The sequence below is a fragment of the Vigna radiata genome, chromosome 3, assembly GCF_000741045.1.
Source record: "Vigna radiata var. radiata cultivar VC1973A chromosome 3, Vradiata_ver6, whole genome shotgun sequence".
Taxonomy (NCBI): Eukaryota; Viridiplantae; Streptophyta; class Magnoliopsida; order Fabales; family Fabaceae; genus Vigna; species Vigna radiata.
Window position 1 is genome coordinate 7,299,723 of NC_028353.1, and position 16,449 is coordinate 7,316,171.

Here is a 16,449-nt window from a genome sequence, read left to right on the forward strand (position 1 = left end):
GGGAGGAAATATGATATTATTAGTTAATTAACTCATAATAGCTTTTAGTAATTATTATAGATTTGTTTTATGTTTCTAATGGTACAATAAACAAAAGATAAAAATTATCTAATTTTCGGTACAATAAATTATTTATTTTGTGGTACAGAAATTATTTGTTTAATTAATTCTTAAACATAAATTCAGTATAAAAAACACAAATTATATTTTTTAACATCAATGGTCGATAAGCCTCAAAAGTAATTCCTGAAATTCAACCGAAGTCCCGAACATGGCCTAATTCTCTCTCGTCTCATCCGACACAGTAGTACTCTATCTGACTTTCTCTCTCCAAAATTAGCTCGGAGCCAAACCCTAACCAGTTCCGTTCCGAACTGGAAACCAGAGAGAAACATTGAGATTCATTCAATCATCTTAACTTAAATGCGTGTAGCTACGCATTGCATCGAGGGAACTTCGATCTTCGTTATCAACGATGGATGCGTGGAACGAAGATTTTGCGGAGCAGGAGATTGGGAACTCCGCGGAATCGTTCCAAAAGTTTTTGCTCTCGCAGAGAGATCTTTTCCACAGCCAGATCGATCAGTTTCAGGAAATCGTCGTCACGCAATGCAAACTCACCGGCGTCAACCCTCTCTCTCAAGAAATGGTGCGTTCTCAAAGATTTTCATCTTTCTCCTTGGTTTGTTTAGCTTTGTTTATAATCTCATTGTTTAGTTTTGGTTAATGGAAAAAGTGAAGAACCTCTTAGTTCGTTTCGTTTCCAGAGTTGTGCTGTGTACTTGGAATCATTTGAACTCTTGAAGCGTTCGTAGAATTAGTTGTGAACACATTCGGGTTATAATTTTGCTTTTGTAGTAAGTGATTTTAAGGCGTCGTCGTTTAGGTGTCTGATTTTGTTCAATTTTTGTTTGTTTTTGGTGCAGGCAGCTGGTGCTTTGTCAATAAAAATTGGTAGGTTTTTTTGGTGGTTCAAGATTTTTTTTTTTGGCAAGCTTGTACACAATTATATTCTTTGTTTCATATTGAATGTCTCTGACTTAATCCAAATTTGCAGGAAAAAGACCTAGGGATTTATTGAATCCAAAGGCTGTAAATTACATGCAATCAATTTTTTCGATTAAAGATTCTATTAGCAAAAAGGAGTTGCGCGAGATCAGTGCTTTATTTGGTGTCACAGCGACGCAGGTTTATATTACTTTACTTTCTGTTGAGTTTTTTCTATACGACGGTTCGTGTGCAATGATCTATGTATTTGAGATGTTGTATGGAGGTATATTTTTTTTAGTGCCTTTCTTGTTACTCATTTGTTTGTAGATTGTTGTCCTTTCCAAGATGTCATTAGATCATTACCTATTATACATTTTGAGGCAGAAGAGGGTTGTATTCACTTTTGAATTTTATGTTAAGATTACGTGTTGCTTGGTTACTGATTTGCGTAAATTTATGAATCTTTGTATGTTGGTTTTAGGTGCGTGACTTTTTCACTGGGCAGCGCTCAAGAGTGAGGAGACTAGTGCAGCTTTCAAAAGAGAGGGCACTAGGTTCCAATTCTTGTGAAGATCCTCACGATGATAAAATAATTCCTGATCCTGTTAGACTAAGTAATCCAGCTTCCGTAAACTCTACTATCCCATCCAGTGCTGAAGAAGCATCTTGTACAACACAGGATGCAACCTTGCCTGACCTAGATGATTCAGATAAACATTTTGTTGATAATATTTTTAGTTTAATGCAACAAGAAGAGACATTTTCCGGGCAAGAGAAATTGATGGAGTGGATATTGACGATACAGAATTTTTCAGTATTGTTGTGGTACACAATTAGCTTTCTCAATAGCATGATAATATTGAACTATAATAATTTATATTTTCTGATTTAGTTTTTCTGCTGTATGCTTGTAGGTTTTTGAGCAGAGGGGGTGGAATAACTTTAGCTACTTGGCTGAGTAAGGCAACTGCTGAGGAGCAAACCAGTGTCCTTCTTCTTATCTTGAAGGTAAATCTAAATACGTGGTTAATATTTTGTGTTGCTTTTAATTGACGCATATCTGAATACTATCTAACTCTCTGGTTAATTATTTTACAGGTTCTTTGTCATTTGCCTTTACATAAAGCCATTCCCATGCACATATCAGCTATATTGCAGAGTGTAAATAAACTTCGGTTCTACAGGACATCAGGTGTGCTTATCTTTTTCTGGCTCAGTTCTCATCACACTCGACCTCTTCTGTTCCCAATGCTTCCCCTTTCCTCTTGGTGTCTATTGATACTGTCCTTGGATTTACCTGGATAACATGTATTTGATGATAACTGCAACGAGCTAATATTTGATAACAGCCTAGGACATTTTCTTGAAGTAGAAAGAAACACCTTAGCACGTGGTTAGCCTGTTTGGTCATGGCAACTATTCCTATAGTGACAGCGCTGGTTCCAAGTTGTCATATATGCCTGTTTCATTGTTTTTGTTTTCATATTGTGGAATGTCGATCAGAGACCTGTGTTTGGGATTTAATATTCATTTTGAATATGAAGTCCAGGTTTTCATTCATTAGTTGCGGCTTGCTATGCTGTTAGTGATATTTGAAGGAGCAAGATAGGTAGGAGGAAAGAGGAGTTGACAATTGAATCTAGTTCTTCCTTTAAATGTTATCAGACAGTAAATAGTAGATAAGATATACCTTAATTTATTCTGAGATGTATAAGTCGTGTTCTGGTTGACTGATGTAACACTTCTTCCTTCTCATTTTGTTCAATGTCTGTTATTAGCGTCAAATCTTAATTTCGTACCAGTGCTGTTTGAGCCACTTATTTTAATAACTTGATAAACTTTTTGAATTATAATCTCACTGATTTGGGGATCAGACATATCAAACAGGGCTAGGATTTTGTTATCAAAGTGGAGCAAATTATTAGCGAGGAACCAAGTAATAAAGAAGCCCAATGGTGTTAGGCCTTCTAGTGATGGGCATAAAGAGTTGATTTCTCAGAGGCAAGCTTGCATTCTCTTTTCCATGAACAATTTGTTTAGACATTCTTTCTCAATTATTATATGGTTTCTACTTTTTGCAGTATTGGTCAATTTGTGGGCTCTGAATCATGGCATTCCAATATTGATGTTCCTGTAAGTGTTTTCTTATATAAGTTTCAGCTAGCAACTCCTTTTCGGTTTGCATATTTCTTAGCTGCTTCTTTCTTGCTCTCAGGAAGACTTTCTTTCACTTTCAACCGAATCTCTGGACAATTTCAGGTATTTGTAGGTTGTTCGTGATTGCTTCCATTAATCTGTTTTCATTCATTTGAATAAATCTTTCTCTTAATAGTTTTATGCTATACTTGTTTGAGATAATTGTCTTTGCTTTTGCTAGTTTTGAAAGTGCTTTTTGTTTTTTCTTCCCTGTTCAGGAAACTGGGATCTCCACAAGCTGCGAAATTGTTGCCTCCTAGCTTGGATGATTCTAATAAAAAGTCTACATTTGGTGTTTCTTCATCTCGTATCCTTGTGTTTGTGACAAGCTTACTAACTGGTGAAATTGGAATTAATGCCCAATTTGATCCTTGAAAGCATTTTATCAAATTGACTTGCATACCTAATTGGTCCTCAAATAGTATATTTGATTATTGAATGATATAAATTTGGCTATAGTGAACTATAACACGTTGACTATTTTGATGTCAAAATATTATCATCGAAGAGGACCTATATAGTGTCAGTGTTTCAAGGATGAAAGTGCTGTGTTACTTGTGATAAATGCTAACAGCACATTATCTGACATGCTTTATTTTAATACATTATTATTGGCTAAAATTTTTAGATTTATGTGATGATGTTGGCGCTACTTATTTACTGCGATTCTCAATAAATTTTAATCAACTATAATGCATTGAAGAGAATATTGTCAGTTGTTGAGTCATGCGAAATGTAGGCTATATCTCTTTTCTATTCCTTAACCCCTCTAACAGAATCTAGAGAGCGCCGAAAAGTGCAATTGGTGGAACAGCCAGGCCAGAAGTCAGTTAGCAGAAGTTCACAGGTGACAAGAGCAGGGTCTGTAAGTCAAGGTCGGCCCATGTCTGCTGATGATATCCAGAAAGCAAAAATGCGTGCTTTATTTATGCAGAATAAGTATGGGAAATCCGGTTCAAAAGAAAGTAAAGAAACAAAGATTGATAGTCTGAATAAACAACCTCAGACAATTCCTGCCAGTATTGCAGCTTGCTCTTCTAAAGTTCCTACTCCCAAAATTGATGAAAACAAGAAACCTTTGTTACTTGCCTCTAAAACCAGCAATAGGCTGGAGGCTTATTCAAAACCGAAAGTGGATGTGAAAGAACCTCTCTGGGAGAAGTGCATGAGGATTCAGACACCATGGAAAACACCAGCAGGTACATTTGCAATTCTTTTGTTGGTTTCATCAAATATATCAAATTTACGTCCTATAATATTAGGCTAGAAAATTGGGGAAACTCAGCCGATAAATGAATGAAAAGACATATTGAGAAAATAGCATATTGACAGGACGTTGAATTAAAAAGAGGTATATCTTAGTCAATTTCCTGCACATTTTTTTGGGAAACAGCGGATGCTTCTTTGCTAACTCTATTGACCCTATATATAAATAGAGCAAGAGTCATGGTCTAACCTCATGTTCTGTATATTGAGCAGTTGTAAATACGCCTAAATATTTAGTATTGTTCAAGAGATTAATAAAACATTGCCATACAAATGTACAACTTGAGTTTTTTAGTTTCAAATACTAACGGATTTGTTTGAGGATTTTGGGATTTTCCTCTATTTCTAAAATTTCGGACAATGTTTCTGATTGATTTCCCTTACATCTTATCTGCACAATTGTGATAAAATGGCGTGATACTCCTAAATCTCTTATAAAGAATGGGCTTAAAAATATGTCGTTTGAGGACTTATAATTGTCTACGACGAGCTATACTAAATATTGAGGTGATCTCAGGGACATGATCAGTTCTACAAATTGGTATTAAGATGTAGATCATTGTTACAATATTTTTAAAAGCAATAATTTTACAATCCGAATTTATTGTAAAAAAATTCAAATGTGTCGATATTTGATGCTCTCTGTTCCTTACATATGTTCCTTTACATCTTTGCCATGATTCATGGGAGGGAACAAAAGTTAAAGCATGGATGAATTGGTTTGAGCGTGGCCTGGTATTAATCCATGCTTTTATTTTTGCTATAATGAGGAAGGCAACAAGGAAATCGGTGCTTCACTAGGATCAATGATCCCGAGATATTGATGTGTAGTAATAGTAATGATAGAAGTATATGCCATAATGCAGGCCAAAGATACATTAAAATTAAATAATTCTCACTTAAAATACAACGGGTTCCAAGCCCCCGTAATTCAGTATTAGGCACAGGTGGGGACACATTTGACTTTCAAAGTTAATTTTAAGCATACACGCGAACACATTAGACTCTAAAATTTAATTTCATTATTTTCTTACATTTAATGAATAAAAATAGGAAGAAATTTTGATTATGAGATAAAAAAGGGAGCTCTTTTCCATGTGTTATTCCACGTCCAGGTTATATTTGTTTCATTTGGGGTAGCGATATTCCTTTGTAATTTGCAATATGACCACAGATCTGAGTGGAGCACAGTTTGTAATTCATTTATATGTGGGACGAATGAGTTTGTAATTAATATTTATAAACGTAGTATAGGTTATGACTGCGGTTGCAACGTGCAAGTCTCGAGTATATATAAACTGCAACCTGCCATGATATGAATTACAGCACCGAATTAATCCAATCTGAGTGTTGATTGGCGTCTATAACTTTAATTTGGTTAGCCGCGACATATACAGGGACTGTAAACAGCAAGGATCCGTTTTCGCTTGGTGAATTCTGTGGTACTGTCTGGTGTATTTGGTACTGTGATCGTTATAATAAACGAATATGACCAGCTTGATTATCTTTTATTCCTTTTCCATTTATCATGAAAAAATTGCCTCATCTGGGGCTTGATTTTTGTACATTAATTTGTAAATCTGGTAATATATAAATAAAATTGGCAATGTTGTGATGGGGGCAAGTTTCTAGTATTACAGTTACAAGGTTATCTGGTCATGGATTATTTCTAGTTATCACCATAGGAAAACGGCCCAGATTTTGAAATTTCAGTCACTGTTCTTGAATTTGGCTGTGGCGCTGATCGAATGTTTCAGACACAAAATTGGATGTTTGCATGAAATAACTTTACACGATATATTTGAGGTACTACACAAGGTGTGGAAATGAGATATAAATTTTAATTTTTCTATCATTTTTATGATTCTTCTAAGGTGTAACTCAAGTAATCAACACCTTTCTCAAGTTTCTGGAACCCATTTTTCTTTGGTTTTAAATATTTCCTTTTTGGTTCCTTTTTCCTTATTTTGCAGAAGTGGAACTTAAAGATAGCTGGAGCGTTGGTGGCGGGGGAAACAGCAAAGAGGTTGATGTCCAGAGAAACAGAGAACGCAGGGAAAAGGAAACTATATATAAAACTATCCAAGAAATCCCACCTAACCCCAAGGAGCCTTGGGACATTGAAATGGACTATGATGACACTTTGACATTGGAAATTCCTATTGAACAGTTACCAGATGGTGACGGTGCAGACATAGCAGTTTCCCCCAATCAGGTTGTAGCTCATACTGTTGAAGGGGTGGCCTCCACTTCTTCGACAAGTGTGGCTCCTGCTGAGCCTGATTTAGAATTGCTTGCCGTACTGCTGAAAAATCCAGAGTTGGTATTTGCCTTAACTTCTGGACAAGCGGGTAGCATACCGGGTGAAGACGTAGTGAAGCTGCTTGACATGATCAAGAGAGGAGGTGCGAACTTGGGTTTAAGTGAAAATACAAATGGGAGCTATGGCACGAGTGTAAAAGCCCCCGATAAGGTGGAAGTTTCGCTCCCATCTCCAACCCCTTTAAGCGATCCAAGAACGGTGCGTGATTTGAGTTCATACTACCACTATTTGTCAAAGATCTTATCATCATTCCTGATGTCTCCTATTACAGTGCCATGCACACCCCACTTTAGCCATGTTGGCTTATACGTGTTGAGAGTGTAGAGCGTCTAACACTTTAATATAATAGCATAGGCTGGGCCAAATTGAGATAAATCAATTGATTTCTAAGTTTTTCTTTTGCTTTTTATATGACAAGATTTTGCACGGTCAGGTCCTTGCGTGGCACCAAATAAATAGTCTATATGAGCAAATAGCTAATTTAGGCAAGACAGGGTTCCCTACTTCCCTTGGAGTAGTTCTACTGGCATTTAGAGTAGCCAATTGTGTGATGCTTTACGATGTTGAGACACTTGGCCTGACCAAAATGTCGTGAAAAGCCCCTCAATATTTTCGTACATTTTACAATTTTCAACGTGATAAGATCTTTGAAATCCTTAATATTTTCATCAATTATAAAAAAAAAAAAAGTATTGGTTACTGCATTAACTAATGTGCTCCCATTTTATTAACTTTTCAGAATGGATGGAGCTCAGAAGCATCAAAAAACCCCTTTTCACGGCGAAGTGTAGCATCTGACAGAATTATCCAGAACCATGCTGCAGTGACAACTACCAACTTACTAACTCAGATTCCCATGACTAGCACTACTGCACTAAGGCAACAGCCAGCAGTTGTGGTTTCATCTTCGAGGCATCTCTCAAACACAACAGTTTCTCCATATTCACTGCATCAGGCAACTAATGTTAATCCTGAAAAACAACAACCACTGGGGCATGTACAAATACCATCCTCAAATGTAGGTTTAACCATGAAGAAGAACTTAATCACTACCAATGCACCTTCAGTTAACTATTCTGGCACTCATTCAGCTGTAGCAATGCGGGGTAATGGCACCAATTATGTAAAACCCGTACATAGTCTGAGTGTACAACACGAGGGTGTGTCGAATTCCTTCCCACAGTCATCCTTCAAGCTACCCTCACCAACGCCGTCAAATTCAGTCTCACAGCAGCAAAGACATCAACAACATATAGTCCAGGAAGCCCATTACATTGAACCTCCGTATCGAAACCCTAGCCGTTCCTACCCACCACAAACCGAAAAATCAGACCATGGGTCTGAAAGCGCGTGGAGAATTAGGCAAGACATTCCATTCAGTTCTCAAAGAAATCCTAACTATAATACAATGGTTGGGGGATCCAGGCAATCTGGTTTTTGGGATAGAAATAATCAAGGAGGGGAAGATTTTGAATCATGGAGTCCTGAAAATAGTCCAACTAGAAATCCTAGGTATATACCAGGTAGAAACTACCCAGATTCCAGAGTGAATCATGGAAGAAATCATAGACCTGAATGGTCAAGACAGAGGGGTTCTTCTGAACACTGGGACCCTGACAGGCAGGGAAATAGAAAGTGGCATGATCAGAGGCGATAAGTTTTGTGCTCAGATTGATTTGTGATTTTATCCGACTCATTAATTTTCCGGATGTATAGAATTGGATTGAATTCTGATAGCAATATATTTCTTGTTATTGGAGAGTGCAGATGGATCTTAACCACATCATCACCATGCAATGATTGTTGGAAAAGGACGCTGTTCTACATTTGTAGTATCTAGAGTGTAATGGCTAATGAGTCTCACTTATTAATTGTAAAAAGAATATTACAAAACTAAAATTTACCCAGAAAGGATTGTTTCTGTTTCATTCTTTTTTTTTTTAAATATTAGGCTTAGTCAATAGTTGAGCATTTTGGTGGCTATTTCCGGCCTTTAGATAACAAGTTAAAGTGAGTTCCGTTAAATTTCATTGACTTCTTGAAACCGGTCAATCACTTTTGGGATAAGGAAATTGGTAACGCATCAAAATCATAAATTTGATGCTTGGAACTCATATATATTGTTATTTTAAAATAAAATAATTATATTTTTACTTTTATCGTTTAAATAACTTTTAATATAAACTTAATTATTTTTAAATTAAGATAATTATTTCATTATTTTATTTTTAATTAAATTACTACTTATGTAAGTTTAGTTATTTTTTTAATTAAATTGATTATCTACAATAAAACAGACACGTGCCACTAGTTTATTTAATTAATATACTTTTAATCATTGGTTTAAATTAATCATATTACAAATTATGAGAAAAATTTGCTAATTAAGAAACGGAGATTATTTTTTAATAAAATCTAGTTAAAGTAAAATGAATATTATTCAAATTCAATAGTCACTTGTACATTTTCTATTCGCCAATTAATCCTATAATTCTATTTCATTCTCGTATTTTTAGCAGACACGTTTTAGTTTAAAAACACCAAAACTATTATTATTTCAGTAAAAATTATAGTATAAATGATGTTTTCATGACGTCTAATATACAGATGTAGGGAAAGTAAAAACATACTTAAAGAAATAACAGATAATTTCTGTATCATCATTACTATATTTTTGGAAGGCAGGATCCATTTCAAATGTTGAGAATAAGATTCCTGGTGAATATGCATTCATTGCATCATCTCAGATAATCTCTTTTCATCATACTTTCTGCTAATACCTTCTTTCTAATACAAGTTCAATTGAGTAAGGGGTGACATCATAGGAAGGGTTGGAACTGCTGCTTATTTCGTATTTATTAAAAAAGGTATTTTTGAAAATTTCAAAAATTATGCCATTATTTAATAACTTTGTCACCTTTAATTGGATAAACAATAATTTATTTTTTTCCTTGTATAATTAATTATTCAATTTGATAAAAATATATTTTGACAATGAATTGTGCAATTTATTTTCTTAGTTTCAATAATATATTTGTAATGTTATAAATAGTAACATAAACCAATTTATAGACTGAATTTAAGATCTTTTGGTTTAGGTTAGTGGAACAATATCATTTTATTTATTTTTATTAGTTATTGCAGTTATCTTTTTATTTTATTTTCAGGGTAGGAGTATAGATATCAAAATAAGATTACTTAAGTTAAAAATAAAAAAATAAAAAATATTAAAAGGTAAATAAAAAGAGTCACTATACTATTTATTTGTTTTGAAAATCCATAACATAAAACCTTTAAAAACCAATTAAGTAATAGATCGAAAATGAGTAATTAATATATTTTCTCTGTATTTAGAAATTTAATTAAACTTTTTATCCCGTAACTAAAATCTCAATTCATCCCTTGTCATAAAATATTTTATTAGTTAAATATATATTTTTTTCAAAAAAATATTTTATGTAAAGTGTTAATAAAAATACACACTCAAACAATATTAATGAGTCTAGGATAAAATCGAGTGGTTGAGCCGGAGATCAGATAATTGTAGTCTGATTATTAAACTCGACAGATATGAATTCCGAATATGATATCATCACTTCAACGGCTCTTTCCATACTCTTGCGTCTCTACATTTTTCTCTTCATCTATTTGGATTCGAAAAGTACAAAAGAATGACGCAACTCGTTAAATTCTACTACCAACTAAACAATCAAAAAAAGAAAAAAAAAAAAAAAAACTAACAAAATGAGTTATAGTTAAAGGCTCAGCAGGATCCATTGGTAGTTTTGTAATCACGAAGGAACAATTTTCCATTCGCTCATAAAATAGGTAGTTTTCAACATCATAGCCTTCAAATCAAAACACAACAAACAGAAAATAGTTAGATAACGACGAGAATATGAAGGGTTAGGCGAGGAAGAAGCAGAGAGAAAGAGTGTGGATGCTGAGTTTAAATAGGAAGGGTTAGGGTTTGAGGCCGAAATGACGAAAACATCCTCCATTACGTATGGGCCCTTTAAAGGATGGTCTGGGCCTTCTTGTGTAGGTTGGACTAATTCTCAAGCCCACTAACTTAATTTTAGTGGTAATATGATCATTTAAAAATTAACCTTTGCATTTATAAAGGAAAAGAGATCAATATGACATTTTTGATTTTGATGAAGTAATTCGCTTGGGTTAGAGAAATTGGGTAGATAATCTGTTTGAAATCCAGTTCTAACCATGAAAACGTTCATAGTTTTTGGTGACTAATTCTGTATAATTAGAAGCATACATGATAAACATCTGCTCTTAAACATCCCATATGGGTTCCTCCATAGCTGATGAATCCTCGTGTGGAAAATGGTGATGAAAATGGTTCATGACTCTAGAAGTTGAACCGCCAATGCCCAAAAAGTCATGAACAGTTGTCATGTCACTCCCTCCAAACCTTGATGCCTGCATTGGGTTACCTTCAACCACGTCTTTTCCATGGATCAAACCAGAACAATTACTAGCTTCTTGTTCCACATTCTTCATCAATCCCGGATTGTGGTCACTCCCCAGAGGCATTTGGCTGAACATTCCCACATCGTTCATAGCAGACACGGCAGTGTTGGTGTCAAAAACTTGTGAAATTTCTTGTCCTTTATGAAACAACTGATTGATGAATGCTCCTCCACCACTCACCCCAGCCATGTTGGACAGATCAGGCTGTGGAGAGAAATGGTCGTAGGAGTTGTTATGCTGCAGCATGGCCCCAGAATATGGTGGCCTAGTGGAAGAAACATGATCGGGAGCAGCAGTGCTACTAACAAAGCCTTTTTGCATCATGGGGGAGTTAATGGTATTGCTTGCAGTGGCACCCATTTGGGCTGCTTTCTGTAACAAAGCTGTTGCAGACATCTGAGCCGAGGCAGCAATTAGTCCTCCGTTTTTGTTGTCTTGCAAGTAATTGAAGCTTGATGAGGTGTTGGAACCCAGTTGGAGGCTGGAAGAAGAAGGAGACATGCTTTTTGGGCCACCAAAAAGTGCACCAGCATTGGTAGAGAACATGCCCCCTCCCATGCTCATAGACTTGAATGGTATTGGGACAAGTTCTTGGGGGAGTGATTTCAGTGGGTTCTTAGGGTCATATGCTGTGTTGGGACTAGTGTTTAGAGGCATGGTAGACATAAGATCCGGTATTTGATTCTGCAGGTTTGGTGGCATGCCACTTGTCAGACCCTGGTTCACTCTGTTGTTTTCTTCAGTTAATGCATCACAGAAAGCTCTGTGAGTGATAAAACTATCTCTCCTGCACCATGTAGACAAGTTCTTAGACCTCTAAAAGGACATTTTAATAGTTTTAACTGCTCAGTTGTCTGAACAAGGTGAAAATGAAAACTTACTCAATATACTTTTTTTTATTGCTACTATTTTTTTATCAGAACTAGAGTTAAGAATCTCTAATACAGGATTTAGGTTGATCTTCAAGCATGCAGATCCTTAAGAACGCCATCTAAGTTTTATCCATGATTTTAGATAATTTTATCATCTATGCAAAGTGCAAATGTCTCTTATAACACTTCAATTCAACTGTGCCGTGTGCATTGAATAAGAAAGGAGTTTGTACCTGGAAAATATTGTTCCACAGTCACATTTGTATTCCCTGGTGCCACAAGTTTTCTGGTGGGCCTTCCAATCAGATTGCACTGCGTATCTTTTAGAGCACTTGTCACATTTCCATTTCTTCTCACCGTGTTTGCGGCTATAGTGCTTTTTGATGCCAGTGAGGTCTCCTAATGCACGACCTGGGTTATGGTGCACGCATGATGGCTCAGGGCAAACATACACACGTTTCTTAACCTCAGTGCTTGTTCGTTGCCTCAGTTTCCACGGAAGATTGTGACCTCTGCGGTGCAACTGAAGATTTTGGTCCCTCTGAAACCCTTTGTTGCAGATCTCACACACGAATCTATTTGTTGCCATCAGTGTGGTCGGTGATAAAGCAACAACTTCAGCACTGGGGTCTATTTCATAAAACATATCCATTAGCAAATAATATGATACCATGCTACTTCTAAAAACCGAGCAGATAAAACATTTCACAAATAGTAAAGGTATGCATAGTATTCGAATCAGGAACTTTTTTGCCATTTTCCATATCGCTTTCTGTTTAACTTCCCTACTTTGATATAGCCATAACCAGAAGTAAATATACAAGGTTATCTAAAGTTAGTTTTTTTTTAGCAAAGATTAATCTTTTCAGAAATATTTACTAAATGGTTGATTTTTTTGAATAGAGGGTTGTTTACAGAGTATTGAAGCTGGCAAAGGGGAGTCTAGAATTTGACCAGCAGAGAAAGTAAACTATACAAACATGAAAAGTTGATTTGTCAGTCTGCAATTACGATCAGTAAAAAAAAAAAAAGAAGTTGAGGTAGTTGAGTATTTGCCTGGGGTTCCTGGAAGGTTTCTTTTCTTCTTGGTTTGTAGATTAGTGGAAGCAGCAGATGGTCCTGAAGTAGAGTCATGAAGGTGGTTTTGTGGGTGTTGGTGTTGGGTTTCTTGATGAACTTCTTCCCCATTGTTTCCTGAGGAGAAGCTTCCTTCATCAGCTGAAATATTTGACATTGGAGAGGTTAATGGAAGGTTCTGTGTGTCTTCTCTGATGTTTGTATTTTGACTAAAAGCTGTGGCTTGTTTTTTGGTGTATCCAAAGAAGAATCCAGTCTCCCCCTAGAGGAAGACAAAAGCTGAGAGAGTTTTTGGTTTCTGTTTAGGACTTACAAACATCATACCAATATTAGAAGCTGCTCTTCTTTGGCCTTATATAATTATATATAATGCTTATGTCAAGACAACTATCTAAATGCCTCCGAGCTTCTCGCTATTATTCTACTTTCTTAAACACCACTTAATTTCCATTTAATTCCTTAATCTTTATCTATAACCGAAACAACCATACTACAAAAAGCTGGTAAATTTCAGAATTCTATTACTCAAACTAAGAAGTATCTTCGTATAAAGAAAATGAAAAAGTACTCCAATGACATAATAGATGGTTGCTATCGAGTTAACCTAGATTCAAGCTTAAGAGCAACGACATTAACAAAGAGTATCCTATGGCCTCCTAAATATTCCATTGTCCACATACCAAATGTGAATAGAAAAAAAAAAAAAAAAAGAGTTAATTAGAGATATTTTCAAGATTAGTTATTAAGTTTTAATTTCAGTTGATTAATTAAGATATTGTGATATTGTGTAGTAGATATACAGAGGCAATAAAAAGTTTATTTTTTAAGAATTTGTTGAAGCAGTCATAATCATAAAATTTTTTTACACTTGTTTGTGTTGAATTTTACAGCCTAATGTAAAAGGAGAAGAAAAGAAAAAGACAAAAACTAGAATATGAAGGATGAACTAAGCTTCAAATTTTGAGTCAATTATATTTTTAGTCCTTCGAATGCCAAATTCTCTTCTCCGTATGAAACTAATATATAAAAACGACGAAAAAGACACCGAAGAAATTATCGATGCAGAGGTCGATACAATTCACGATGCATGCATACTTACAACAACACAACGACAAAAGCTTCCCAACATTTACGTAAGCTATATATTTATGTCACACACATTTCTTTATTATCTTAAAGAAAGACCAACACCACCATGTTATTTTATCCAAACCAAACTAAATTCAAGTAATATATATATATATATATATATATATATATATATATATAGGTTGAAAAATAATAATAACTAAAAAAAAATTAGAAAGATAATGAGTTAATTTGTTTGAAAGAAGGTAAATTTTGACAGAAGAGTTGAATAGTTTAGTGAGATGTATGATAAGAAAAAAGTAATTTGGTTGATAATAAATAATTGATGTGGTTGCTAAGGGACATAGACAAAGGAGCTATATAGATAAAACCAACATGAGAGACAACTGTGATAATTCTTTGGTATGAGGATGTCTCATAGTTTTCTGACAGTTTGTTTATGTTTTATCCAAGGATAGGTAACACATAAAAGTAATATTGTTGATATGGACATGCATTGATTGATTAGGTTAATAACTATTAATTTTTTTTTTTTCATATTTTAGTATTTAGTCGTTGATCAAGCTGCGTGGAGTTTTCTGATGTGAATGATTTTCTATTTTATCTAGGCTAGAATAACATGACACAATTACGAATCATTCTTGTGTGAGAGTGCCTCATATTTGTAAATTAGTCAATTAATAATTCAAGATACACAATTAATATACTCAATAGTAAAGTCTGTATATTCAAGATATTTTAATATTTTAAATTTTAGTAAATTAATTTTGGTAAAGAAATGCGAATATGATACTACCATCTCCTCATATCTATTAAAAAATACACTATTTTTTAATACATGTCATTTTAATAATACAACCTTTCATCTCCGTGTTAAAAATTCACCGTCTTTTTACTTTAATAAATTAAAATATATGATAAAAAATTAATTTATATATATATATAGAGAGAGAGAGAAATGTGTAATATTACACTTTTTCTATTATTCCTTAAAAAATTAATTCACAACAAATATTTTAATAGTTGACTCAACTGTGTATTTTCTGTTTATATTTGTATATAAAAGTTATCTCCTAATTAATATTTAATTATTATTTTAATTCAACTATTATGAATCACTTTAAATTGGATTATATATTTTTAAATTATTATAGTTGCAAAACATATTTTAAAAAATTAAAAGTATTTGAATTAACTTTTAACTTTTATAGTTATTATATATATATATATATATATATATATATTGAATAATTAACTTCACTTAAATTATTAAATATAATACATTTATTGAACTTAACGAATGTAATGCTAGTATTTACATATTAAATGAATACATTAATCTAAGTCTATTATTAAAAAAATCAGTATCTAAGAAACAAATAAATGTGTGTATACACTAAAACATACTGTAATATTACTGCTTTAAATATTAATTTATTAAATATATTTTGAAATTTAATTCAAATATATGTACGAACATGATTTATATGAATATACATGTGTATGTATAGTAAATTAAAAATGTTTTAGCATACATTTTAGTTGAAAATTATTTTAAAATCTTATAAGAATATTTTTTTTAACAATATTAAGTCAAATAGACTAAAGCAATATTCATCACGCCAGAAAATATAATAATCACTATTTTTAAGAAAGAAAAACAATATTTATATTTTGATTAACTTAAAAAGACGTGGTATTAGTATAAGTGATGGTATTTTTCATTAAATTAAATTACATATTTTAACATGAAAAATTATAACAGTGAACTACTTACATCTTATCTCATGACTGTAATTCTTTCTAAGTTTCTTTTTTTATTTTTTTTGTAAAACTGTACTTGTGGGTAGTAATAAGTTAAATAAGTTTTTTTTTTTTAAAATGAAATATGATTTTTGTTACTTATTTATGTATTGAAGAGACATGTGAATTCAAGCTGTCAATTACAACGACAATACAATCATGCTTTCAGTTTGGTACCTAAAACAAGCAATACATACCCAGTTTCTTTATTCATAGAGTTCATACCATTTAAGGAGTTTAACTTTGACATAAATGTAATGAAGAAGATACAGAAAATAAATACTTAGTTGTATTTTGAGTTTCTTTATTATCATTGAAATTCAATTTTGTTATTTTTTTTCTGTG

The 16,449-nt window shown here is 33.6% G+C and overlaps 2 protein-coding genes across 2 annotated transcripts; one reads left to right on the forward strand and one right to left on the reverse strand.

Annotated features, from left to right (window-relative positions):
- The first annotated feature begins 232 nt into the window (after window positions 1-232).
- LOC106757682 (homeobox protein LUMINIDEPENDENS) lies at window positions 233-8,703 on the forward strand. The gene is made up of 13 exons (XM_014640428.2): window positions 233-649; window positions 927-954; window positions 1,058-1,188; window positions 1,472-1,815; window positions 1,905-1,998; window positions 2,089-2,182; window positions 2,865-2,991; window positions 3,072-3,123; window positions 3,206-3,249; window positions 3,405-3,493; window positions 3,963-4,385; window positions 6,426-6,973; window positions 7,515-8,703. The coding sequence occupies exons 1-13, from the start codon at window positions 476-478 to the stop codon at window positions 8,430-8,432; spliced, it is 3,066 nt and encodes a 1,021-aa protein (XP_014495914.1). The 5' UTR covers window positions 233-475; the 3' UTR covers window positions 8,433-8,703.
- Window positions 8,704-10,826: 2,123 nt separating this feature from the next.
- LOC106757545 (protein indeterminate-domain 2) lies at window positions 10,827-13,501 on the reverse strand. Its single transcript, XM_022778983.1, has 3 exons — window positions 13,177-13,501; window positions 12,369-12,771; window positions 10,827-12,050 (listed from the first exon to the last, which is right to left on the reverse strand). Exons 1-3 carry the CDS (start codon window positions 13,367-13,369, stop codon window positions 11,066-11,068), a joined length of 1,581 nt encoding a protein of 526 aa, XP_022634704.1. The 5' UTR covers window positions 13,370-13,501; the 3' UTR covers window positions 10,827-11,065.
- Window positions 13,502-16,449: the final 2,948 nt, after the last annotated feature.